Source organism: Cetorhinus maximus, chromosome 15 (assembly GCF_964194155.1).
Source record: "Cetorhinus maximus chromosome 15, sCetMax3.hap1.1, whole genome shotgun sequence".
Lineage (NCBI taxonomy): Eukaryota > Metazoa > Chordata > Chondrichthyes > Lamniformes > Cetorhinidae > Cetorhinus > Cetorhinus maximus.
The window spans coordinates 24,217,228-24,243,355 of record NC_135893.1 but is presented as its reverse complement, the minus strand read 5'-3'; the positions used below and the strand labels follow the sequence as shown (position 1 = coordinate 24,243,355).

At 41.3% G+C, this 26,128-nt stretch overlaps 1 protein-coding gene across 4 annotated transcripts; it reads right to left on the bottom strand.

Moving 5' to 3' along the window:
* Positions 1-1,471: 1,471 nt before the first annotated feature.
* On the bottom strand, positions 1,472-26,014 carry zmynd12 (zinc finger, MYND-type containing 12). Of its 4 annotated transcripts, XM_078558135.1 has the most exons (8): positions 25,756-26,014; positions 22,297-22,438; positions 20,236-20,407; positions 11,078-11,247; positions 10,176-10,298; positions 7,584-7,710; positions 4,425-4,570; positions 1,472-1,795 (listed from the first exon to the last, which is right to left on the bottom strand). In XM_078558135.1, the coding sequence occupies exons 1-8, from the start codon at positions 25,869-25,871 to the stop codon at positions 1,634-1,636; spliced, it is 1,158 nt and encodes a 385-aa protein (XP_078414261.1). In that variant the 5' UTR covers positions 25,872-26,014; the 3' UTR covers positions 1,472-1,633. The 4 variants fall into 4 exon arrangements, with proteins under 4 accessions (XP_078414261.1, XP_078414262.1, XP_078414263.1 ...); XM_078558136.1 differs by lacking the exon at positions 7,584-7,710; XM_078558137.1 differs by lacking the exon at positions 7,584-7,710 and having other exon boundaries at positions 10,176-10,215.
* Between the last annotated feature and the right edge of the window lie 114 nt (positions 26,015-26,128).

Below are 26,128 nucleotides of genomic sequence, written 5' to 3'. Positions count from 1 at the left end.
CCCCAATAAATTGAACTTGAGGTTTACATGTATTGAGTAGCTGTTGTAGTAGGAACTGTTCTGTTCCTAGATGTAACTTTTCCTTAATTGTAGCTCTTAATCTGGTAAAATATACTTGTCAGCTGATTTCAGTTTGTTTTGATTGACTTTTTACACATTCCTACGTATTTCCTGGGCTGTTATCATAGTGCTGCCCGACTAGTGCTTGGTTGAAATTCTTTCGAGTTATCAACAGTCACAGATTGCAACTCTTTCGAGTACAATCACAGTTCTTGGTTTCCGGGAGTGGGACATGAACCCACAACCCTCTGATTCAAAGGCGAGGGTGCTATGAACTGAGCCATAGCTGACACCTCCATAGTGCTTGGTTGAAGATGCTAGGTTTCAAATGAGATGTTAAACTGAAACCTGGCTTGTTGTTTCTAATGGAAATTCACAGTCCCCTTGTGCTTTTCCAAGAGTAAAGAGCTTTTTGGTGTCCAAACCAATATTACTCCCTCAACCTAAAAAGAGTAATTGGAAATTCATTTAATTGCTATTTATGGGATTTTTCTGTAGATAAAATGGTTAGTGTTTGCATAATAGTAGAATCGTAGAATGGTTGAAGCACAGTTGGCCTGTTGTGTTCATGCTGGCTGTCTGCAAGAGCAATTCACTCAGCTAATCCCACTTACCCACCCTTTCCCTATAAGCTGCAAATGTTTCCCCTTCAGATAATTATCCAATTCCCTTTTGAAAGCCACGATTGACTCTGCCTCCACCACACTCTCAGGCAGTGCATGCCAGATCCCAACCACTTTCCGCATTAAAAAAATAATAAATTCCCCATGTCGCCTTTGGTTCTATTGCCACTCCTCTTAAATGGGTTCTTGACCCTTCCACCAATAGGAACAGTTTCTGTCTACTCTATCCAGATTTTGAACACCTCCCACCAAATCTCCTCTCAACCTTAGCTTCTCTAAGCAGAACATCCCCAGCTTCTCCAATCTATCCGTGCAAATGAAATCCCTCATCCCTAGAATCATTCTTGTGAATCTTTTCTGCACCTCTGATGCCTTCACATCCTTGCTAAAGTGTGGTGCCCAGAATGGAACATACTACTCCAGTTGAGGCCAAACCAAAGTTTTATAAAATTCATGGTAGCTTCCTTGTTTTTGTATTCTATGCCTCTATTTATAAAGGTCATTATTGCTTATTAACTGTGTTTTAAACCTGCCCTGCCATCTTCAACAATTTGTGCACATACGCCCCTAGGTCCCTATACTCCTGCACCCCTTTTAAAATTATACCCTTTATGTTGCCATTCCTGGTTCTTCCTATCAACTGTATCACTTCACACATGGTGGGATTTTGCTGTGCATAAAATGGTTGCAGTATTTGCAAACCAATCACTGCACTTACAATAAATAATTTTTGAGATGTTTGAGACATAAGGTGCTATATAAATAAATATTTTCGACACAGTGGCATGTTATTTGCTACGTGATAACGGCTTTTAATTGTCACAGTTGAAGTTTGCATCCCCTGACTTATTACAATCTCTTCCTATGTGTTTTTTTTCACCACTGCCAAGTGAGTATATAAAATGCAACCAGTGCTCCATTTTTACACTGACACGTAGGCATAACAACTTTTAGCATGAGTTAGCCCACGCATAAGGGGATGGTCCCTTTTCTCCAGGATATGAAAGTGCCTTTTCAGCCATCTCGAGAAGCCGTGAGATGCTGGCAATCTCTTTCTCATTGTGTGAAAGTGACTGGCTGTCCTCCAGGGCCAGTTTTGCATATTCAACTGCCTGTAACAAGAAAAGAGACAACCTTGCATTAAAGGAACATCTGACATTCCCTTAAAAAAAACAAGGACTAAAGGAATCACTCTTGCTTCAGTACAATACTTCTAATGGTCCATTCTTGCCCGCTTATGAATACATAAGAAATGGGAGCAAGAGTGGCACTTTGAGCCTGCTCTGCCAATCTGTAAGATTCTGGCTGATCATTTACATCAATTCCACTTTCCTGCCCTATTCCCATAGATCTTGTTTCCCTTAATGCCCCCAAAATCTTCATCTTTATACTCATTGACTGAGCATCCATAGCCCTCTGATGTAGAGAATTCCAAAGATTCACCACCCTCATGAGGAGAAATTCTTCATTCACAGTCCTAAATGGCTCACCCATTATCCTAAAACTAAGATCCCTAATTCTCGACTCTCCAGCCAGGGGAAATAGCCTCTCGCACTTCATCTTTGAGAGGAAAATAAACTTACTTGTAGCACCAGGGTCTTGCCAATATGATCTCACAGATCATTAAAATATACTACAAAATTGATCAACAGCTTACTGTTAAAATGCACCAGGCTGTGTATTTTGTTAATGTTGTCAGTGTTATGGCTCTTGAAGACAGGGCAGTATGAATTTCAGGATTTCTTTTGAAAACATTTCTATTATGATTCCCTGATGTAACAATGGTCAATAATCCTATGCCAGTTGCTAAACTCTATAGAGAAAGAATAGGATGGGAAACAGACTGGTGACAAACTACTACCACTGTGATCAGAACAAAAGGACAATGGACTTAGGTGAGTCATTGATCAGTTATACTTTCACATGGCGTTTAAAGAATTTACTGTAGTTGTAGCAAATGTTGCAGGTTTTTGACCAAGGGTGTTACTATAGTATTCAAAACCTTGGAACTTTTATGAATGGGATTGGTTATAACACAACAACAGAGATTTACTTGGTTATGAATTTTCCCCCCAATTTTTGCACTAATGCATGCGTGTTTCTCAAATCGAAAGACTCAATTGTTTTAAATTAACATTTTCACTAACCACCTGAAATGGATTCGCCCTTTTTATGAATTGCATGCAGATTCCTGCGCAGTTTTCCTTCGATATACTTTAAAGATTCATCAATATGTTGATTCTGTACCTAATAAAAATGCAGTTTTGACCGGAAGTTTTGTTTTTATTTCCTTTCGTTTTCGGTGTCTCGTTTCAGCTCTGATAGGAGCGTGTATCAGAGCTCCTCTTCTCTCTGAACAAATTAAGTGCTTTGGGTAACCTCGGGTCTTGTGGGAGACCTCTGAACCTTCCCAGGCAATTACACTTCTGAGTTCAAATGAGTGCCCTCTTCACTTGTTATTTAAGTTTCCTTTATGATCTGGATTTTTTTTTTAAAAAATGATCAATGCCTTCTTATGGATTCTAAAGAAAAGGCATCGGTGGAGAAGACGGGCAAATGAACATCTTGGGTACTTTGCACGCCTGAAATATTAACTTGTCTGCTCTCTCCATGGATGGTCCCTTCCTCATCTCTTTGACTCTTGTTGAAGTACAGGTTCACAGGCACCACCAGCTTCCTGATAAACAAAGTGGCTATTCCTAGTATGTGAATTTAGCAGTGAATGGTGATACGTGACTGGGCGTGCTGCACTATCGGAGGGACTGTCTTTTGGATGTAAAAAAAACACATGGCACTGTGAAGAGTAGGGAAGTTCTCCCCAGTATCCTGATCAATATATATCCCTCAGTCAACATCACAAAACAAATCATTTGGTCACTATTACATATTTGCTGTTTGTGGGAGTGTGCTGTGTGCATACTGGCTGCCGCATTTTCTATATTACAACAGTGACTACAATTCAAAACGTAATTCATTGGCTGTAGAGTGCTTTGAGATGCCCGAGGGTTGTGAAAGTGATTCAATAAATGCAAGTCTAATTTTTTATTTAACTATAACAGTCTAGCAATCCAACCTTCAGATCAATTTAGTCCAGTACCACACCAAATACAGATGGGTGATCAATGCTGTTGGAAGATTGAATGGGGGTTGTGCTCCACAGTGCAATCTTTAACCATGCCATAGGGAGGTGAACTAGGAACATTAAATGGCATTTCTTCTGCCCTTCTCATGGGATGTCTTGATGTAATTGAAAGCACTCTCCCCTAAATAGAAATTTGCCTCCTTTCCCAAAGATGCTAACTCACCTGCAAACAAATCCAGCTCTTGGCCCATGTGGCCAATTCTTCTCATGAACACAGACATCGAATGCCACTTTGAATATGTGCTATTTTCAGTAGGGACACTGGACCAGTTGAAATTTGCTAAACTGGTGCAGAATCTTGACACTCTAGATTTTCCTGACTTGGTATATGATGCTGTTACCCACCCTGCCATTTACCTTTATGTGGTACTATTATAACGCAACAGGATCTTTTTAGCTCATCATTTGTGGCCTCTTTTGAGGTTTAATTGCTTAGCAATTTGACAAAAGCTTCATTTAGTCTAGCAATTTGGCAAAATAGATGAGTGCAGAAATTCATGGTTGGATACTGTTGTCAATGATCAAGTTTATTCTGGTGACCATCTAATCATCAGCATATGTTATAGTTGCATCTCCTGAAAGGGCAATGTGAAGCCTACCTTTTTAAAATCCAAGAATAGGTAATAAAGCATAGCCAGGGTGAGAGCAATTTTTCCAATTTTGCCTTGTTTCGGAAGGTACTCCTGGTTTCGCAGGTCAAAAACTGCATGCAGGATTTGAACTGCTTCTGCTTCCTGGGCTTCATCTTCAGGAAACACAGAGAGGTTGTATTTAGAAACAGAATCTCATTGTGCAGGAAAGCTGGTGTAACCATAACCCTATAGGTTCACAAGAGAAGGAAAAATAGAAGTTACAGAAATGACCTGCATAGCTCCCAGCAGCTGATATGCATCCTTATTTAAAGGATAACTGATGACATGAAGTCCAATTTAATATCCTATTAATAAGAGACATTAAAGTAAGATTCAGCCCTCCTGACAGCTTACTTAGTAAAGGCAATTTGTATCAAGAAAGTTTCAGATTTGATTCTTGGTCAGTTAGAGTTCTATAATTAGTTGTAAGTCTCCCTGAAGATCAGCCAGATTTCCCTCCCTTGTTGTTATGAGATGACTTTGCTGGTTTTCATGTGGTGACTATTGCTGGAAAGTCATGTTTGTGTGGATAATGGCTGAGAAATGGTAGACATGAAAAAATTCAGTAGCATTTTGGGTTTTATAAAAGGACATAGGGTACAAGAGGTAATTAAAACATTGCACAAGACAATGGTTAAGCCATATTTACAGTACTACGGGTTTAAAATGGAGCCTCTAAAACCGCACAAGAGCGCAATGCATATTTGTTAGTATATTAGGGATGAGAAACTAGAGTTCTGACATACAACATATTGGAACTATTTCCACATAAGCAGTGATTTTTTTAAAGTCTTAAATTATGAAGGGATTTGATGGAATTAACAGGGAAAGATTATTTCCTCTGGTTGGTCTGTGAGTGATGAGCGAATATCAATTTACAATAGTTAGGGAAGAGGTTAGAATAAGTGCCTTTTGTTATGATCTTGGATCAGACACTCAAATCTTTTGGTGTGATGTTGTCAGGGACCAGTTAACTTTTTGTTTAAAGTAGCAAAGTTTGAGATTCAAGGCACTTGCTAAGAGAGGAAAGCCACATGATTCCACCAGTATTGAACAAACAAAAATAAACTTTACTACTATGCAAGGTCAGAAAGATAAAACAATTTATAATATCTACTTTATACTCTAACATTCAGGGTTAATATGAGGTAAATGTATGTGAATTAACAGGCAAACTGGCTGAACACACACTTGCCCAATAAATGGCAGATGCAACCAAGACAGATTCCACAGATTTCTCAATCCACCCTGACATCTGTAACACTGAATCAACTAATCTCACTGAAACACTCTATCTCTCATGAGGGATTCAAGTCTTCATTTTCAAAGGTCTAGCCTTGGAATTCTCTCCAGGTGGCCTCAATGATGGCCCACCTTGCAGGGTTTCAATCTCTCCTTCTGAGACTCTGTTTCCCTGGATTCCCGAGTCTGCATTCCAGCATCAATTCATAAACACAGCTTCAGCTTTTTGTCAGGCCAAGCAGAACACTACTGCTCCAAAGGGTTACCTTCACCCCAACGGCCTGTGGCATAGAGTCACCAAGCTTCTGCCTCCTTTGATTGCCCGGGCTCCTCCAGAGCCCTCTCCACTCAAGGACAGCCAACTGCAGCTCCTTTTCTGCTTGGAGTCTCTTTCTCTACTCCTTCTTAATTGGGACCTCTCCCTGTCCCTTGCCTGGGACACTTCTTGATTATGACCCTGTTTTTGCAGCATTTTACTTTTGCACTGGGCCTATCCACAGCCCGAAGAACCACAAAAGCGCTGGATTGCACATGCGCCACCTGCTCCCAACCACAAGCGTGAAATTCCCAAAACACAGTGAGAGTTGCAGTTCCCACACACCCCCTGGTCAGGAAGCAGGTGAGTTGGGATTTCTTGACAGTTTATACAGAATGGTTTTGGCATGGAATGCATGCCATCGAGAGAAGTTGAAACCAACAATAGATAACATTTGAAGTAGTGAAATTAGTTCTGAATTGCTCTTGCAAAGAACTAGCTGATTGGCTTTCTAGCTGTCCTTATACTGAAAGGATCAGGCACGGCTGTGATGGCCTACAATGTCAAGTAATCTTTGAATTCATTATCTGGGTTCATATGTGAAGAATGGTCATTTTTGTGAAGTAGCAAAGGATTGTCCACCCCAGAGGAACTACCACAGCAAGAATTGGTGACCAGAGGTGGAGGGAACAAAATTGGAACCAAATGTAGTTTGCTTTTGTTGGGAGTGGCATAAATTTTTCCTTCACTTACCCACTTGTGGTTCCAAGGGATGGAGGCATCCGATTCATAATTATTTATCAATACACTAATACAAACCCAACACACACATGCTACTTATTGGTGGTGTCAATTATACAAGCAACAAACTCATCAGGCCTCCATTCTTTGCTCACAGTAATCTTATTAAAACTAATTAAGAATTCAGGAGGTACACGGATGTGTGGTGCCTTCACACAGTTTATTGTGCAGGGTAAGCATGATGTTAATTGTCCGATGAATGTATAGTTATGCATGTGTGTGAGGATAGTATGTTAGCACGTTAGTGTTTATGCAGGCTACTTCCCTTGACTCAGTGTATGCTCATTAGCAATATTATCTGTATTATTCTCTGGATATTTCACATGCATGTTTGACAAAACTGGCCATCAGAATCCTAAAAAGACAAGGATATGAGTTTTCTAAACACACTTGAAACCTTTTTCTATTCTTTGAACCCTTCCACCAGATATCTGTACGCCTGTCCAGCAATAAACATTCTACACTTGGGCAATGCTATACTTCTCATACTGGACACACAGCGATATTAAACTATGATATAATCCAGTTTAACTCTTACTGCTATAATCCTACATGTAGGCTGGTGACTATTCTACCTAGTTTACTGGTCATTACAGTTTGTTAGGTACACCAAAACATTATTCAGTCATTCTGTTCATCGCTTGGACTGGCTAGTCAGCAATTATTCTGAATCACTGATTTTTAGATGGAGAAAATTTGAAAAAGCCAACCCTGAGATGTAAACCCTATCTGGCATGTGGCTGGTTTTATTTCCTGCCAAAATCACTGTTGTGTGTGTAAATACTGTACTTTAAAGAAACAATTAAACCATGTTGTAGAGCACAGACCGAAAACATCCTCCAATTCCAAAACAGTGGTGCCTGGTTCTGGTGAACTGATGCCAGCTTTCCACAGTGTTTTTAGTATCTCTGTCTCAACCAGCTCACCCAGGAAAGTGTTCCAGATATTAGTTACCTGTATTGAAAATATGAATTATAATTCTGTTTAAATGCAACAGGATATTTAACTACCTTGAATTATTTAAAATACTTTTGTTCGCTAATTAATAAATTTACGAGTCTAATTAGTGTACACAGCTCACTGTTAGAATAAAAAACGCTTCTCAATAAGGAACTATAGGCCAGTTAGTCTAAATTCAATAGTAGGCAAAACACTAGAATATTATTAGGGACATGGTAACAGGACACAAAATCATAATATGATTAAGCAGAGTCAACACAGATGTATGGAAGGGAAGCTGTGTTTGACAAATCCATTAAGAGTTTTTTGAGGATGTAACTAGTAGGATGAGCAAAGGGTGCAGTGTATTTGGATTTTCAAAAACCATTTGACAACCTTTGCATGGCAACTTATTACACAAAATTAGGACTCTTAGGATTGAGGTAATATTAGCATGGATTGAGGATTGTTTAATGAACAGAAAACAGGAACTAGGAATAAACGGGACATTTTCAGGTTAGCAGACTATAACCAGTGGGGCAGTAGACTTAGATGAGGGGACTGAGTATAACGTATCCAAAAATTGGAAATGCTCATCAGGTCTGGCAGCATCTGTGGAGAGAGAAACAGAGTTAATGTTTCGGGCCAATGACCTCTCGTCAGGTGAGAAGTCATCAACCTGAATTGTCAACTCTGGCAGCATCTGTGGAGTGAGAAACAGATCTACTGAGGATTTCCAGCATTTTCTGTTGTATCCAAATTTGCTGATGTTACAAAGTTAGATGGGTAAGTAAGTGGTGAACAGGAGGCTGTAGAGGTATGGAGACAGGTTGGGTAATTGGGCAAGAACATGCCAGATGAAATACAACGAGGCAAAGTATGAATTTTCCACTTTGCTAGAAAAAATAAAAACAATTTTTTGTGAATGGTGACAGACTGGGAAATGCTTGAATTCAGAGGGGCTCCAGTGTCCTTGTACACTAACCATAAAAAGTTAACATGCAAGTAATTAGGAAGGCAAATGGTATGCTAGCTTTTGTTAGCAAGGGATTGAAGTGTAAGAGTAAAGAAGTCTTACTACAATTATACAGGGCATTGGTGAGGCCAAACCTGGAGTAGTGTGTACAGTTTTGGTCTCCCTACTTATGGAAATGACATACATGCCCAAGAGAGAGTGCAACAAAGGCTATATCCTGGGATGAGGGGAACTGTTCTATGAGGAGAGATTAAGTAGACTAGGCCTATATTCCCTGGAGTTTAGGAGATGGAGAGGTAATTTAACCGAAACATATACATACAAAATTCTTAAGGGGCTTGACAGGGTAGACACTGAGAAAATGCTTCCCCTGCCAGTGGAATCCAGAATGTGGGGATCACAATCTCAGAATAAGAGGTCAGACATTTGGGACTCCCTCAAAGGGTTGTGTATCTTTGAAACTCGCTCCACTAGAGAGCTGTGGATCTCAATCATAGAGTATATCCAGCGCAGAGCTTGATAAATTTTTGGGTACTAGGCAATTGAGGGTAATGGGCTTAGTCATGGAAGGTGGAGTTGAGGTAGAAGATAAACCATGATCTCACTGAATGGTGGAGCAGGCTGAAAGGGCCAAATGGCCACCTCCTATTTCTTATGCTCATTAAGTACCTCTGCACTGAATCCCAATGTTGCCAAATTCATTCCCTTACACTGCCATTGTGTAGAATCCAAATGGACCCTTTACATAATTTATGATTGGATCATAAATTTTATCATCAAATACACTCTTCTCTGGCAATTTATACGCTCATTATATTCTGGGTAGCTGCTTTCCCATTTCAGATCTAATCACCAAACACATTTAGTATGGTCAGATATAGATACAGGGGCTTTTTCTGCCCATTTACATCAAGTACTCCCAGGTTAGGTGTAGAATAAATAAAGCTCCCACAAATCTCTACCCTGCAACCTCAAAAAAGAAGCGGACTACGAGTACCTTCCTCTCCATCAGAAATGGCTTCATTTTTTCTTGAAATGGAGAATTTATTTGCAGTAAAATTGAAATAATGAATGTAGCCCAAGAATTAAATTAATGGGCCCCAGCCACTTAGTGGGATTGCTGTGCTACCTGATGCTGGTATAGCTCTGTCTTGTTAGCACATTTCACCTGGGTATAGTATCAAGTGCTACAATTGGCATTGGTGCCCCCTGGCTCAGGGGCATAGGAAGTCATCCAGAGTTGTTCCTCCAGATCACTGTCAGAAACCACCTGAATGTATGTGAATATCAGGTGGGGCTGCGACAACTCTCTATGGTTGAATAATTGCAAATACCAGGTTTCATGGGAAAAATGACAAGTTTGATAAAGTAACAGCAAGAGACAAGTGTTCCCAAGGAACTGTGCTCTTGTATCCATCAAAACCTAACACAGAGGTAAGAAAATTGACAGTTGTTTAGTCCTGAAGGTGTTGATCACGTTGGGGTGTGTGATACTGATACCTACCTCCGAGTACAGTGAATCTGCTATGTCCATCTTTTTCATTCTGTAAAACACATTAGCCATGTGAAAGTACCCACCAGCTGTGTGAACATCAGATGCACTAAACACCTGAGTAGCATGGTAAATCTGTCAAGAGTAAATTTCTGAACTTAGTTTCTTTCAAATGGAAAATGAGACAGCTTTCATAATGCAGGATCCATTCATCACTGCATTTTATCTTATTACATGCAAATAAAATAGAAATATCCTCAATGATATTTTGCATCTGACTGTTGGGCTGAAATGGGAGTGGACAAGCAAAGTGGTTTGCAATAGTGATGCAAATTGAGATCGTTTGGCCGAAAAATCATCCAGCCTGTGTCAGTCAAAAGGACTGAGTGGATTTTTTGATGTGTATGGCAGCATTATGCACTAAGCCCTATTATATCTAGATAAAATAGTCTATCTCCACACTTCTGAATGTGCAAACCTTCTTACTCAGGAATAAGTGTCTACCACTGAGCCACAGCACAGGCAGCCTGCAGCACAAAAAAGTGCCTAAATATAGGACAGAAATATTAACAGGAAGAAAATGAGATGTTTGGTCTCAACATTGTCACCAGCTTCAATAATTCTCTCAACCAGACAGAGATTACTGCCCCCCTCATCAAATACCTGCTGCCATTTTCTTGGCCAAGGAGCCAGAGTGTTATTCCCAGATCCCTGATAGAATCAGCACTTTTAAAATAAGGGAAGGAGGAAACTGAGGTGGGGGTGGGAGGTTGTGGAGGAATTAAAAGAAAACTATCTAATATGTTGTGTATATGCATGCAATATTTCAAAATTCAGAAGTCCATTCTATTCATCATATCCAAAAGCTTAGCTGAAAACGCTGCTGTTCTCTGACAAAACTCTCAGCTACTTACATCATCAGCAAAGTACCAGAGCGCTTTCTCATTGTCGCCTTTGGCTGTGTACAAGAGGCCCAAGTTTCGGTACAATTTGTATTGGGTGGCATTAACGCACTCTGTGGTCCTCATCACTGTCCACTGAGCCTGAGAGAGGTATTCTTCTGCTTCATCTAACTGCCCAAGGCCTGAGCAACATTCAGTACACAAAAAAGTTGAATTATTAATTGAACATAATAGATTAATACAACTGTTATATATTGGAAGTAGCTAGGAACACATAGGAACTAATGTGTAAATGTTCCGGGGGCCACATTTCACGGCTGCACCACAGGCTGATGAGATGTGTATAGAACCAGTTCAATCCAGTCCTCGTACTGTACAAGGCAGCATAGCAAAATTACACAAAGAGTTTCTGATCTTTCCAAGTTTAAAGTGTGATCATTAACAACATCTGAGAACCAAAAGATAACAAGAACATATAGCATAGTGGCAGCAAGTAAATCCAAAGCATTTTAAATCAATTTAGTGCTGACTTGGAAAATTGACTCACATTAGTGCCAGAAGAAAAACTTACTGAATCGTGTGAGAATGAAGAGAAATGTCGACCGGCACAGTAATGAATGCATAGGTACAGCTTACAATGAATTGGGAAGCTGATGATGTTATAGAGGCATTTGCAAAGTTTAAATAAAAGTGGAGATTAAAGGACCGTAGAAAGTTTACGGCACAGAAAGTGTCTGCGCCGGCCGAAAAATGAGCCATGCAACCTAATCCCACTTTCCAGCATTTGGTCTGTAACCCTGCAGATTACAGCACTTCAGGTGCATTTCCAGACACCTTTTAAATGAGTTGAGGGTTTCTGTCTCTACTGCCCTTTCAGGCAGTGAGTTCCAGACCTCTATAACCCTCTGCATGAAAAAAAAAATTCCTCCTCTCCCCTCTAATCCTTCTACCAGTCACTTTAAATCTATGCCCCTTAGTCACTGACCTCTAAAGTGAATAGGCTCTTCCCATCCATTTTATCGAGGCCTCATAATTTTGTACATCTCATTCAAATTTCCCCTTAGCCTCCTCTGTTCCAAGGAGAATTACCCCCAGCCTATTCAAGTGATATTCAGTAGATTCCTAAAAGGCACTTGCAATGGACAGAGGGTCACCTATATCCTTCTGTGGGCAGGAGATCTCGGATCAAATTTATTTAACAGCCGAGAGCTTACTGAAGTGGACAGCAAAAACCCTGACAAAATTATTGAAAAATTCAGCACCCATCTCCAGCCAAAATTGAATCATTGGATCTACCGGAATGAATTTCAAGGCCACCGACAGGAATTAGGTGAGCCTATTGATAACTTTCTATCACGATTAAAAGATGCAGCTACAAAACATAAATTTAAAGACACAGATGTAAAGCTGATCGATCAACTAATTTGGGGTTCTATACACCCTGAAGTACAGAAAGCGCTAATTGGGAAGGTTAAGCTCACAATAGCGCAGGCTGTAGACACTGCCAGAGCCCATGAAGCCACGAGCAGGCAGATGAAGACACTGACTACCCAAACAGCTAGCCTTCTGTTAAACCAAGAGAAAGGCAGCAGGATTGATGCAGTGCAGCAGAAACAAAAGAATGTACACAAAAAAAGAGAGAAAGACATGCAGGAGCTGTGGACGACCACATGAATTCACAGGCAGAAGGAAATGTCCTCCATGTCGATCAAGCTGCAGCGCTTGTGGAAAGGTCAATCATTGGGCAAAGATGTGCAGAACAAAAGGAGAAACTGGTAGACAAGGCACCAGAGCAACAGGGCGAATGGACAGGAACAGAAATAAAAATATCCACTCCCTGGAAGATGACGGAGAGTCTGAGAACATGATAGACATAGGAACCACACAACTGCATGAAATGGCTGGATGTGACAGTTCCCAGAGAAAATAAATTCACACAACCCTTCAGATCAGGAAGACGGTGAGAGAAAAGCCTACAACAATAAATCTGAAGGTGAAGATTGATATCGGAGCACAGAGTGACATCATCCTGCTCAGACTATACCAGAAGATCGTTCCTGGAAATTTGGAAGAAAATGGTTATCCAAAGAAGTGTTCTGAAACTGGGCAACATCATGCTAACAGCATATGGGGGAACTGAGATTCAACAGCTAGGAACAACCCAAATCAGAGGGACACACAAAGGAAAAGATGTTAACTGTTCTACATCACTGAAGCAGATGGTCCTCTTATCCTGGGGTTGAGCAGTTGTGAGAGCTGCAGATTATCTCAGTAAACCACAAGATAAAGGAGGCAACATTGAGGGTTGAAGAGAGTACACCTGTTGAAAAGTGCCCTCCAATCATTTGCAAAGAAGGTCTGGTGCAAATATATCCAGAGTGTTTCGATGAGACGGTTGGATGCTTTGAAGTACCACATTACTATTGACCTAGTGATGAAACCAGTGATTCATCCCCCATGTAAAAGTACCCATGGAACTAAAAGGAAAGCTTGAAAGAGAGTGTCAAAAGATGGAAGTGAGGAGGGTGATCACCAGAATCATAGAGCCTACATACAGATTAAGTAAATTCCATCGTGGTGAGAGAGAAGCCAAATGGACGGCTAAGAATTTGCCTGGATCCCAAAGATCTTAATCAAGCCTATAAGAGGGATCACTACCCCATTCCAACATTGGAAGAGTTCACACTAGCACTGGCAGGAGCAAAGGTTTTCAGCAAACTCAATGCCAGAAATGGCTACTGGAGTGTGAAACTAGAAGCAGAATCTTAGTGCTGACAACATTCAACCCATCCTTTGGACAGTCCAAATTCCTGCATCTTATCTTTGGGCCTTAAAGTGAGCCAGGATGTGTTCCAGCAGAAAGTAGACGAGACATACATGGGATACAAAGGAGCAATCGGTATAGCAGATGTTATCCGGATATACGGGGTAGATGAAAAAGATCGTGACTACCATCTACACAAAGCCATGGAGAGAACCAGGAAAGCTGGGACCAAGTTAAACAGAGACAAATGCATTGCGGAGGTGACCGAATGCCAGTTCTTCGGAATGGTGTACACACCTGACAGCATCAAGCCGAGCCCTGAAGGAATCATGGCTATCTCTGCAATGGAAGCGATAAGAGAGATCAGAGAGAAATGAGGAGCTTCCTTGGTTCGATCCAATACATAAGCTCCTTCATACCGGATATGTCAGAGCATACATCAAACCTGTGGGAGCTGATGAAAGAAGATATAGAGTACCAGTGATCAAAGTCACACAGCAGGAGTTTTAACAAACTTAAAAAGGTAATATGTCAGGAGACAAGTCTGTCATATTACGCCAGAAAGAAAATTGTCACTCTGCAAGTGGATGCTTCTACAAAAGGACTGGGAGGGAAAGCCAATAACATTAATGTCCGAAGCTCTAACCTCAGCTAGGACCAAGTATGCCAACACGGAAAGAGAGCTTTTGGCAGTCATGTATGGATGTGAGAAGTTCAATACATATCTCTATGGGAGAAAGTTTATTATTGAGATGATCATCGTCCACTGGAGCAGATCTATAAGCAGAATCTATGAAAAGCACCAGAAAGACTACAGAGGTTACTCTTGAGGCTTCAGAGTTACAATTTCACTCTGAAATACAAGCCAGGAAGAGAAATAGTGTTTGCAGATACCCTATCTTGGTTGTCGCCACAGGAAAAACAGGAGATAGAAGACCTAGGTATAGAGATCCATCACCTAGTGAATGTAACACACTGAAACGGAGTCAAATTAGAAATGAGACCAGCAAAGCCAACGAGTTACAGATGCTCTCTCAGCAAGTGATCAAACGATGGCCTGATAAGATACAGCATAAACAGTCAGTAATACGGCAGTATTGGTCTATCAGAGATTACATCTTATTGGAAGATGGTGTTCTGCTAACTGGATTCAGAATACTCATACCCAAAACAATAAACAATGCAGGAAGAACTTCTCCAGAAAATACATGAAGCTCGAAGCCAGTTCAGCTGTATACTGGATGGGCATATAGAGAGGAGCCAGTGGCATAATGGTGATGTCACTGAACTAGTACTCCAGAGGCCCAGGTTAATGCTCTAGGGACATGGGTTCAAATCCCACTATGGCAGCTGGTGGAATTTAAATTAAATTAGTAAATATTGAATATAAAGCTAGTCGCAGTAATGGTTACCATGATCGATTGTTGTAATGCCCTTTAGGGAAGCAAATTTGCCATCCTTACCTGGTCTGACCTATATGTGACTCCAGGCCCATAGCAATGTGGCTGCCTCTTAACTTCTGAAATGGCCTAGCAAGTTACTCAGTTCAAAGGCAATTAGGGATGGGCAACAAATGCTGGCCTTGCTAGTGACGCCCACATCCCATGAAAGAAAAAAATACATAAAGACATTGAAAATATGGTGTGTACATGCAATATATGCCAGAAGTATGTCAAAAGGACAGACATATTGGTGGATTGGGCAGACAAATGGCAGATAAAGTTCAATGCAGAGAAGTGTGAGATGATTCATTTTGGCAGGAAGAATGTGGAGAGACAGTAGGGGAGAAACTCTAAAGAAACTGCAGGAACAAAGGCACCTCGGTGTAGATATACATAAGTCATTGAAGATGGCAGGGCATGTTGAGAGAGCAGTTAATAAAGCATATAGTATCTTAGGCTTTATTAATAGGGGCATTGAGTACAAGAGTAAGGAGGTCATGTTAAACTTGTATAAAACACTGACTGGTTAGGCCTCATCTGGAGTTCTGCATCCAGTTCTGGGCGCCATGCTTGAGGAAGGATGTGAAGGCATTGGGGAGAGTACAGAGGAGATTCACAAGAATGATTCCAGGGATGAACAACTGTAGCTATGAGAATAGATTGGAGAGGTTGGGTCTGTCTTCCTTGGAGAAAAGAAGGCTGAGAGGAGACTTGCTAGAAGTATTCAAGACCCTGAGGAGTATGGACAGGGTAAATAGTGAGAAACTGTTCCCTCTCAGGAGTACATCAAGAACTAGAGGGCACAGATTCAAGATAATGGGCAAAAGGAGTAGAAGTGACGTGAGGAAAAAATTTTCACCAGAGGGTGGTTGGAGTTTGGAATGAACTTCCTGAAAGGGTAGTGGAGGCAGGTTCGATTGAGGTATTCACAAGAGAATTGGATTGCTATCTGAAAAGGAAGAATGTGCAAGGTTATAGGGATAAGGGAGTGGAGTGGGATTAGGAAGATTGCTCTTTCAGCAAGCCAGTGCAGACTTGATGATCTGAATGGCCTCCTGCACTGTGAAGATTCTGTGAAGTACAGAAACACACAGCAGAAAGAGGATAGCTACTTAAGTACCACTTAAGCAATACCGTGATTAATATTTTATAAAACAATACATGCTATAAAAGTTTCTAAGAAGGGGTTCAGTTTGTTTCCAAAAGTTGATTGATAATCTTCTTTAGTTTATAAAAGTTAATGACTGGAACAGCTACATTGTTAGGGCATTCTGTTTTAAAGAAACAGGGATGTTATAGTATTATTTGTAAATATCTGTAAATAGCTAGGAACTACTTAGCTAGGAACTAATGTGCTATGTGTAAGTGTTCCGGGAGTGACAATTCACACCTGCACTAGAGACTGATATAATATGTACAGAACCAGTTCAATCCGATCCTTCTATTGTACAAGGTAGCATGGCAAAATTACACAAAGTGGTTCTGATCTTTCCAAGTTTAAAGTGTGATTATTAACAACAAAAGACAAGAACACAAAGCAACATCAAACTAAACAATATAAATATATCTCCCCTAAGATCTCAGTCAGTGAAGGTATTATTAGAGGTAGCACTAAGCCATGGAGGTCTCAGCACTCCTGATTACCATCTAGTGACACTTGCCAGAAAGTGTGCATGTTTGGATGTTAGGTGATGTCAGCATCAAGTTCTGTGGTACTGCCCAATAGTCTGCTGACACTGATTGTCTCAGCTCATACATGAAGAGCCTCTTGGGTGAGGATAGAGGACTGCTGGAACCAGGTGAGAGCATCTTACTGAGGCCTCAGAAATCCCAATGGCCTGGATCTTCTTGTCAGCGATGAAGCTGTGGCTTATTTTGCTGATTCCATTTAAAAATACGTTGGTACCTATTTTGTAGACTGCAGTGGGAACTTGCTCGCCTGGTCACAGTGTGGATTCATCGAGGTAATTCAGGAGGCCCAGTGGCAAGTCGCAATTCAGGCAAGGCTATGACCCCTTTGACGTCAGGATCTGAAGCCATGCCCCTTTCCTTCTTCCCAATGACAGGTGTTTTTAAGTATTTTTAATCTTATCTTTAATCTGTTTTTAATTCTAGCTATGTCACTCCCCAGACACTCACAGCTCTGTTCATCACCTTGACCTTTTGCACCCCCCCAGTCACCTCCGGCACCAATGTCTCTGCTCTGACATCGCGGGACTAAGGAGCTGGGGGTGCTGAGGGAAGTTGAGCAGAGGTGGAGGTATGGGTTGTTGGGAGGGCAGCTAGAGAGGGTGAGTAAAATGGGGGTGGGAGGCGGGTGAGTAGAGCCAGGGGTGCAGAGCCGCAGGGTGCTGGTGAAAAGCTGAGCAATGCTTGGGCTGCAGGAGGTGGTGAGCAGTGTAGGAGTGTATGAGTTTTTTGACACTCCTGATTTAAAGGGCTGCCCTCCTGAGCTGATCTGAGGACACATGAGGGACAATCAGCATGAGCTCCCCTGGAAGCTCATTCAGGTGGACCGCAAGTTCCAGATTGGTGTGCAAGTGGGTTTTCTGGAACTTGAAGTGCCATTGCAGTGCTCAATATCAGTCAATGTCTCAGAATTCGCCACTATTGTGAATGAAAGATTAGACCCAATGTATTTCATTCAGGAGAAGGTAGTTGTAGTGTGGGGAGGGGGGTGATGTATGTGCAAATAACAGAACATAGGTCTGAAGAATAATCAGAAAGTGCTTGGCAATGCGTAGTATTGTTACGGGTCGTAAGAAAATGCCAGATCTGCCAAAGTCTGTCCGCTGGCCACCTGAAAATTAATACACAGTTAAATGGTCAAATTTCCTCAAAATTCTTCCACTCTGCACTTTGATGAATGTTCAGTGAATGACTAAGCGTGTAAACCTGGTTTCCACTTAAGTCATGATGGTGGAAGAAACCCTGAGGAAATTCATCCCCTAAGGAATTGTGGAAGGGGCAGACAAGACTTTTAATGCACTACATTTCAAAAAAAATTTTTTTTTCCTTTCAATGAAAGTATGGCTCACTAAGGATCCCACTGTGTAATGACAAATCTCAAAGCACCAAGCTGAAATAGGAAAAGCCAAGTACTGGCTAACACCTTACTAAACTCACTCCCTATATCATTCAGCAGACCCACGGCCATGCGCAGTAACAAATCACAGATCATGGAAATTGGAAAAATAATGAGGCAAGATCGATGCTATTATAGCAGTTGATATATCCCAAACCCACCCCCACACCAATGAAAACCAATTGTTTTCACTCGCCACCACTGAGAAAAGAATTCACAATTAATATTTTGATCTCTCCGCTGTAGAGGTTGAATTTCATCTCCCTTCAGCGATCCAGTGAGCTGGAATCATTAACCCCTCCATCTCGATCAGCAGATCAGCACCAACTCTCCTCCCCTCCTATCCCAACCCCAACACACTGACCAGAAATTTCAGCATTCCCAAGGACCAGAGTTGAAACATTGGATACCCAAGAATGCATTAATAATTAATTGTCAATGACAAAGGAGTAGAATACTAGCAATAACCATCTGACCTTCCCTAACAATCAAGCTAAGAAATTCCTAGTTCTTGGACAAACAAAGGGAGCATGAAAGCCTCCAGACACCCAGCAGAGATTGATAGTGACCTCCTTCAACCCCCTCTGAGCACAAACCCCTTTCTATCCCTTGAGATGAAACAACACGCCTCTTCCAGCCATTCACCTGGATGCAACTCAGTGCCACCCCTACCCGAGCTGAAAATCCCCCTTCTTGTAACAACCCCACCATGTGAGAAGAAAAACATGACCCCCTCTCAAGGTGGAATTGGGCCCAGATATATTGCAGAACTTTTCATCCTCTACTTTCCTCATGGTGCCAGCTGTTGCTCAGTTGGAAGCACTCTCACCTCTGATTCAGAAGGTATAAGTTCAAGTCCCACTCAAGGACTTAGGAGAAATTTTCAACTGGCTCAACAGTTCTTTCCAGATTTTCACTACCCTCTATATAACAAAAAGCTTCCCCTGATTGGCCTAGCTCTATTATAATTTTATGTCCCCTTGTTCTGGACTGAATCACCAGAGAAAATAGTTTATCTCTATTGACCTTATCATCTCAATTAATCATCTTAAACACTTCAATTGGAACATCCTTTAATCTTCTGTAGGTGGTTTTGTGGCAGTGAACAATGCCCCTGCCTCTGAGCCGGAAGCTCCAGGTTCAAGTCCCAATCTAGGACTTGTTGGCCATGGAAGGTGTGTTCATAATGTGGCCAAACAGGTTAATTATCAACCCATAATTCCTTCCAACATGCCAATGGCAGATGGTAAGACTGGGGGAGTCTCCTAGTCAGCTATTGCCTGATGTGGGGTGATGTCTCTCAAGCTATAGCCTCTGATGACCTTTTCCAGGAAAAACTAGTGATGGAAACAGACGTAACATTATGCTTTGTCTGTCTCATGTTCCACTAGGCATAGGAAAGTTCTGAGTCTAAGTTAATCTTCTATACTCAGCTGTATAAGTCTTTGCACCCTGTAATCATAATTTAACCTTTTAGCCAAGGTATCATTCTGGTGAATCTGCTCTGCACTGCCCTCCAATGTATCCTTCCTGAGGACAGTGTCCAGAATTGCACTACTCTAAATGGGGTCAAACCGCAACTTTATAAAACTGTAACATAGCTTCCACTCCTTTGTATTCCATTCCCCTTGAAGTAAAGACATTTAACTTTTTAAATTATTTTTGTACCTATGCACTAGCTTTTAGTGATTTCTGTTCTTGGACTACTAAATCTCTCTGCTCCTCCACAGTTCCCAACTTCTCACCATTTAGAAAGTAATCTGATATATCTTTCTTAAGTCCAAAGTGGATGATATAATACACTTCATGCTGACATGTTTAATAATTGTACAGTTTTGCACAAGTGACAAGTCCCCAATAATACACACAATATTCTTACCAATACTGGCCTCTGCCAAGAGTAATTGAGATGGCACTAGCTCAGCAGAGGTGCTGCCGTAAACAGAAGTTGCAAAACGCAGAGACTGCAAGGCTCCAGGAACAGCTTCCTCATGTTTACCCTCAAAAAGAAGTTTCTGGGCCACTGTCCGTGTCAGATTAATGAGGTGTTTCTGTAAAACAGCAAAAACATTAGACAAAGGTGAAACATCAACCTTAAATGTTGAGATTTTTGTGATCAATGGAATTATTTTAGCATAGCAACCAGTTAATATAATTACTGACAGACACCAGGTACAAGAAAGCCATTTAAAGAAACTGTATTTGTTTGTTCCAATTTAACTACCACCTTCCTTGAAGGATTTTCTATATGTACAGCATGGCAACAGTCCATTAGTGCACCAAATGCCATTTCTCATGTGTAAGTGTGAACTAATGCAGGGACATTATGGCTAATTGTTCCAAAATTGGATGACAAACATACTCAATGAATATTGTTAAAACAGTTAAGGTTGAAGTTGAAAGAGTGTCTAAGTTAACTTGATACTCAATATACCTATTGTAGTGTGACAATCAGCAAAATTAATACATTATGAAACTATATATCCAAATCAGTGGAATAGAAGTCAGAGGAAGTCATGGGCAAACTGTATAGCGCTCTAGTTGGACCATATTTTAAGTACTGTGTCCAATGCCAGTTCTCAGAATAAAAGGGAGGCATTCGAGTTTTGGAGGGAGTGCAAAGAAAAGCCATGAGGCTGATCTCTGGTGTTAAAGCTCTAAACTAAGGGGAAAGTCTGGAGCTTGGCTCAATTTGCAGCAATTTTCACTTTCAAGCAATAAAAGCAACAAAACTACATTTATATACTGCTTTTGACATAGTAAAACATGCAGGGAGTATTATCAAACTAAATTTGACACTGAGCCACATAAGGAGATGTTAGGATGGATGAGTAGATGACCAAAAACTTGGTCTAAGAGATAGGTTTTAAGGAGCGCTTTAAAGGAGGAAAGAGTGTTTTGGGGGTGGGGGAGTGAAAATTCTAGAGCTCAGGCCTATGGCAGCTGAAGGCACGGCCACCAATGGTGGAGTCATTAAATTTGGGGACATGCAAAAGGTCAGAATTGGAGGAGCAAGCACACAGATCTCAAAGGGTTGTAGGGCTGGAGGAGGTTATAGAGGTAAGGAGGAATGAGGCCACGGAGGGATTTGAAATGAAGGAAGAGAATCAGAAAATTATGGCATTGCCAAACTGGGAGCCAATGTCAGTCAGCAAGCACAGGGTGATAGGTGAATCAATCTTGATACAGACAACAGTTTTGGATGAGCTCAAATTTATGGAGGGTGGAAAATGGGAGGCCATCCAGGAGAGGGGTTAGAATAGTCAGGTCTGGAAGCAACAAAGACATGGGTGAGGGTTTCAGCAGCGGATGAGCTAAGGCAGGGTGCAGTTGAGCAATATTACAGAGGTAGATGTAGGTGGTCTTGGTTATGGAGTGGATATGTAATCGGCAGCTCATCCTGGGATCAAATATGACTCCAAGACTGTGGACAAGACTAAAACTTGAACATATATACTAAGCTGATTCTCCAGTGTAGTACTAAGGGAATGCTGCATTGTTGTGGGTACAATTTTTGGATCAGACATTAAACCAAGACCTTGTCTCTTATTTATATGTACGTAAATTATCTATGGCACTTCTTGAAGAGCATGGAGATATCCTGGCCAACGCCATTAGAAACAGATCACCTGGCCATCCACTATAGTCACTGTGGGACCTTGCAAATTGGCCTGTGTTCGCCTATATGACAATGATTGCACTTCCTGCTGTAGATCTGCTAAATGTGGATCTCGGGTCTAAACAGGATTTGACTTGGCTGTGCTGACCTCATGGTCACTATCCTGCAAGCACAGACTGTTTAAGATCAAATATGTGGAATAGCATCAAAGGGCTGCTAATTGCCAAGAAACTATATCCCCAGCATGAGTCAGTACCTTCAGAAGAAAATTAGAGTAAGAAAAAAATAACTGAATGAATATGAAAGCTGCTTAATGTTTACCTGTCTCTGGATCAACTGCTCCTCATTGTGTTTTCTCTCTTTTGCAGAGCTGAGGAATGTCGGTGCTGTCCGTATTGGAATCAGGAGCTGGCAAATCTTCTCATGGATCCCATTCCAATCTGCCTCTTGGTGTGCTACATCACTGACAGAAGACAATTACAGGCACATATTCTTGAGAGATATTCCTTAAAAAGGCAAGATACACATGCAAACACAGCCTAATAGATACAAACGCATTGTAGATCCAGTGAAAGAACTTGTTTTATATTGCGTCTTATCCCATCCCTCAGAAATGTCCCAATGCACACCCAACAATATATTACTTTCTGGTAACCACTTTTGCTATGTAGTGTTATGACCATCCCAGGAGGGGTACGCAGTTTATCTAGCCCTACTATTCCACAGGTCATACCATTAGTGTAAATGTTTAATTCACTTACCAAAATTGGCAATTGTTTACCTTCACTACTATTAGACCCAGAATAAAAGAGACTTTAGCCAGGCTTCTTTCAATAAACTCAGAATGATTGATTTATTTTAAAACAAAACTTTTTTAAAAAACGGTTAACACACAATTTGTAATCTGGAAGTGTAACTATCTATTCCTTTTAAAATTCCCCAGCACGCACACACACAAACAACAAAGAACAAACAAACAGGGTTTCTGCAGAGATGAGCGGTTGAAAGAAAAAATTTTATAGAAAGGATAAAATTCGCAGGGTTTTGACACTGTCAATCTGGTGCTCCCTCGTGTGAGGACGGGTTGCTAGTCCCAGTAGATGTCTGGAGGTTCTCCCCAATGGAGCTTCAGCAAGGATCAATCCTTCTCGTCTCAGCCTCTCGGGTTTCCAAATACAAGCAAGTTCCACTGAAATGAGGATTCCTAGCTAGATACTGATAACCACGCTGTACTTCAAGCAAGGCAATATGAGCGTGAGTTGGGCAGCTTTTCCCCTTCAGTTCATTCTCAGCTGAGTTCAAAATAACAAGTCCAAAACATAAAGCTCCTCCGTCAGGTGATTTTCAGTAAATAACCGGGCCTTTGCCTTTAAAACAATTTTTTTTCCAGCAATTAAAGTGATTGCAATTCAAATAAGCAAACAGCTCTCCCCCACCCCATGTGCTATGCTGGTTAGATGATTTCTTGGAAAAGACATGCTTGCTCCAGTCCAAGATGAATTTGTGACCCTTTTTTAAAAAAAAATCCAGGTCAGTTCCCAAGTGTCCAAATAATGCAATGTCCTTCCAAATTTTAAAAGAAAATGTAGTTCTTGTAGATATGGTTCTAACAGTAGATAATTGTTACAGTTATTTTGTGCACAGCAATGTCCTATAAACAGCAGTAAGATAAATGATTGGTGAATCCGTTTTTGATGTGGCTGAGAGTGGAATATTGGTCAGGAGAGCCTTCTGCTTTTCTTTGAACAATGCCAAGGGATCTTTTGACAACCAACAGAACTGAATCAGGCGGATGGGACCTGTGAAACACCTCAGACAATACAGTATATCTTCAGCGGTGCATTGAAATGCCAGCCTAGATTAATTCCCAAATCCTGCAGTGAATTTACAATCTATTTCAAAGGCAAGAGTGCTACCAACCAAGCTAAGCTGGCACTTAAAAATGGTAGGACATGGGCTTGTCTCTTCGATTCCACACACATGGTTCTTGATCTTAAAGCTGCTGTTGCACAGAAGCACTGAGCAAAGCCTTGGTGATTCTATTTGGAAGGGGGAGAAACCAGAGGCAGAGTCACTCCTGTAAGTTTTAGGTTTGGGAGTCACAGATTACCTAAAAAGGGGGTCAAACTCATCAATGATTTTAAAGTAGTTTATTAAGAAGCAACAGTTTAAAAATGATGCACAAGCTAAATAGATAGGAAAAACATTTGACTCATAACAGGTGAGAATGATTTACCAGTCCCGGAGGATGAAAGCATGGATAATGTAGAGTGAGCGTTGAGCTCTGTAGCTTGTCAGCAGCCTTCTACTCTTTACCTGAAGTGTAGGAAACTCTTCCCCTGATCTCCCTCACTCTTCACCAGTCTTCAGCTGAAGAAGGCAGCTGCCTGACGAGGACTTCCCCTTTAACTCCAATGCACCCATTAATATACTTTATTTCTATGGGCCCATTGTTTACCCAATGTCAATCACTTTGAGTAGCTCTGACCAAAGAACAGGTACTCAGGGTGTCACCACCCCCTGTCCATCATTTTGGTTTGGGGTAATCTCTTAGCTCATCTCATGCTGGGTGCCAGTTGTTAACTCATGCCTGACACTTGTAAAGATAAGAGGGTACACAAGGCACCGCAAGACTCCCTACTGTCAGTTCAGGAATGTCTACATCTTTGTTTTACCTCAGCCTCTGAATGTTTGGGACTGTTAATGTGTTTTTCCAGCGAGAAAAATAGCCTCTGTCAGATGGCCTCATACTGTGCCTGCTAATTCAATGATAATTCTGTAATATTCTGAAAAGTACCATTTCTTACGCTGCAGAGCACTCGCACCCATCAGTCAGTTCTGACTAGCATCTGCACAAGTCTGGAAATGGCTGAAAGTCAGCAGTTCACCTCTCAGGCATTGCATGATGCAGAGGAGATGAAAAGGATCAAAATGGAAACCTAGGAAAGCAATCCCTACTGCATTTGACAGTTAAGTCTACATATGACAAAGCTTGCATGAGGGTTTTGGCGGTAGAAGTGGTGAGGTAGGTGCTTGGAAGTTTGGAACAGAGATGAAGTAAGTGTTTTTCGTGATGGAGAGAGTATGGAGTCAGAAATTCAACTTGAGTTCCTGGAGGATGCTGAGACTGAATAATCCAGTTCAACCTGAGGTAGTGATAAGGGAGGGGGAGGGGGTTAGTAGTGATGGTATAGAGATTGCAGTTGGAGCATCAATCTTCCCACTTTATCTGCAGGCAATTGCAACTCATCTAAGACGGGATGTCAAACAAGCAGTTTGAAAAGGCAGAGGCAGTAGAGAAGTTAAGGGAGGTTAAGGAATAGCAACAGCAGATATGTGACAGCAGATGATATTGCGAAAGGGTGGCATATATATTAAAAGAGGAGGGGTCAATGATAGCTATTGAGGGATTGCTAAAGTGAGAGGATGGGAAGAAAAGCCATTGGTAGAAAGGCAAAACTAGATAGGTAAGAGTGGAATCAAGTGAAGGCAGTGCCACCAAACTGGAGAACACAGGATAGGCATTGGAGGAGGAGAGTGTGGTCGTCTGTATCAAAGGCTGCATAGAGGTTAAGACGGGATAATGGCTCATGGTCATGCTGTGGAAGGTTTTTGTAAGAGTGGAAACTTAATTAGAGAGACTAAAGGAGTTGCAAAGGATGGACACGGATTTTGGAGGCAACAATACATTTCAGTAATGAAAAGGTTGGAGTTTGACGAGTAGTGTGCAAGATGAGTTTTTGAGCTGAGGGATGTGATGATGGCGCTTTCTTTACTCACCAGTAATAAGTCACTCTGCACTGGGAGCACATAACATAAGCGGTTTTTTGGCACATCTCACACTCTAGTTTGACGCCCTTGGGATTAGAAAGCGGATAAATAGGAGAACTGAGCATCTCGGTGTCCGGGGAGGCCAGTCCTTGCTTGAAAACCCCTCCGCCTCTGATATGTTGCGGTTGCTAGGGACCTCTGGCCCGTTGCTAAGGCCTCTGACTTCTGAACCCAGGAGCACTTCGTAGTGCTTCCCCCAACAAACAGATTAAAACACAAATGGAAACTAAAAATGAATGAATAAGAGAAAAATAGAAATATTTAAATATGAAAAAGTGTCCTTTGTGCGACAACTTGGAAAAGTTATTCATCTCCTATCGTG

Excerpts from the sequence above, each read along its gene's own strand:
- zmynd12 (XM_078558135.1), bottom strand. The coding sequence starts at position 25,871 with ATGCTCAGTTCTCCTATTTATCCGCTTTCTAATCCCAAGGGCGTCAAA. Across the intron at positions 11,248-20,235 it reads CTTGGCAGAGGCCAGTATTG|GCCTTGGGCAGTTAGATGAA; the intron begins GTAAGAATATTG and ends AATGTTGCTCAG. Across the intron at positions 4,571-7,583 it reads GGAATTGGAGGATGTTTTCG|ATGAAGCCCAGGAAGCAGAA; the intron begins GTCTGTGCTCTA and ends TGTTTCCTGAAG.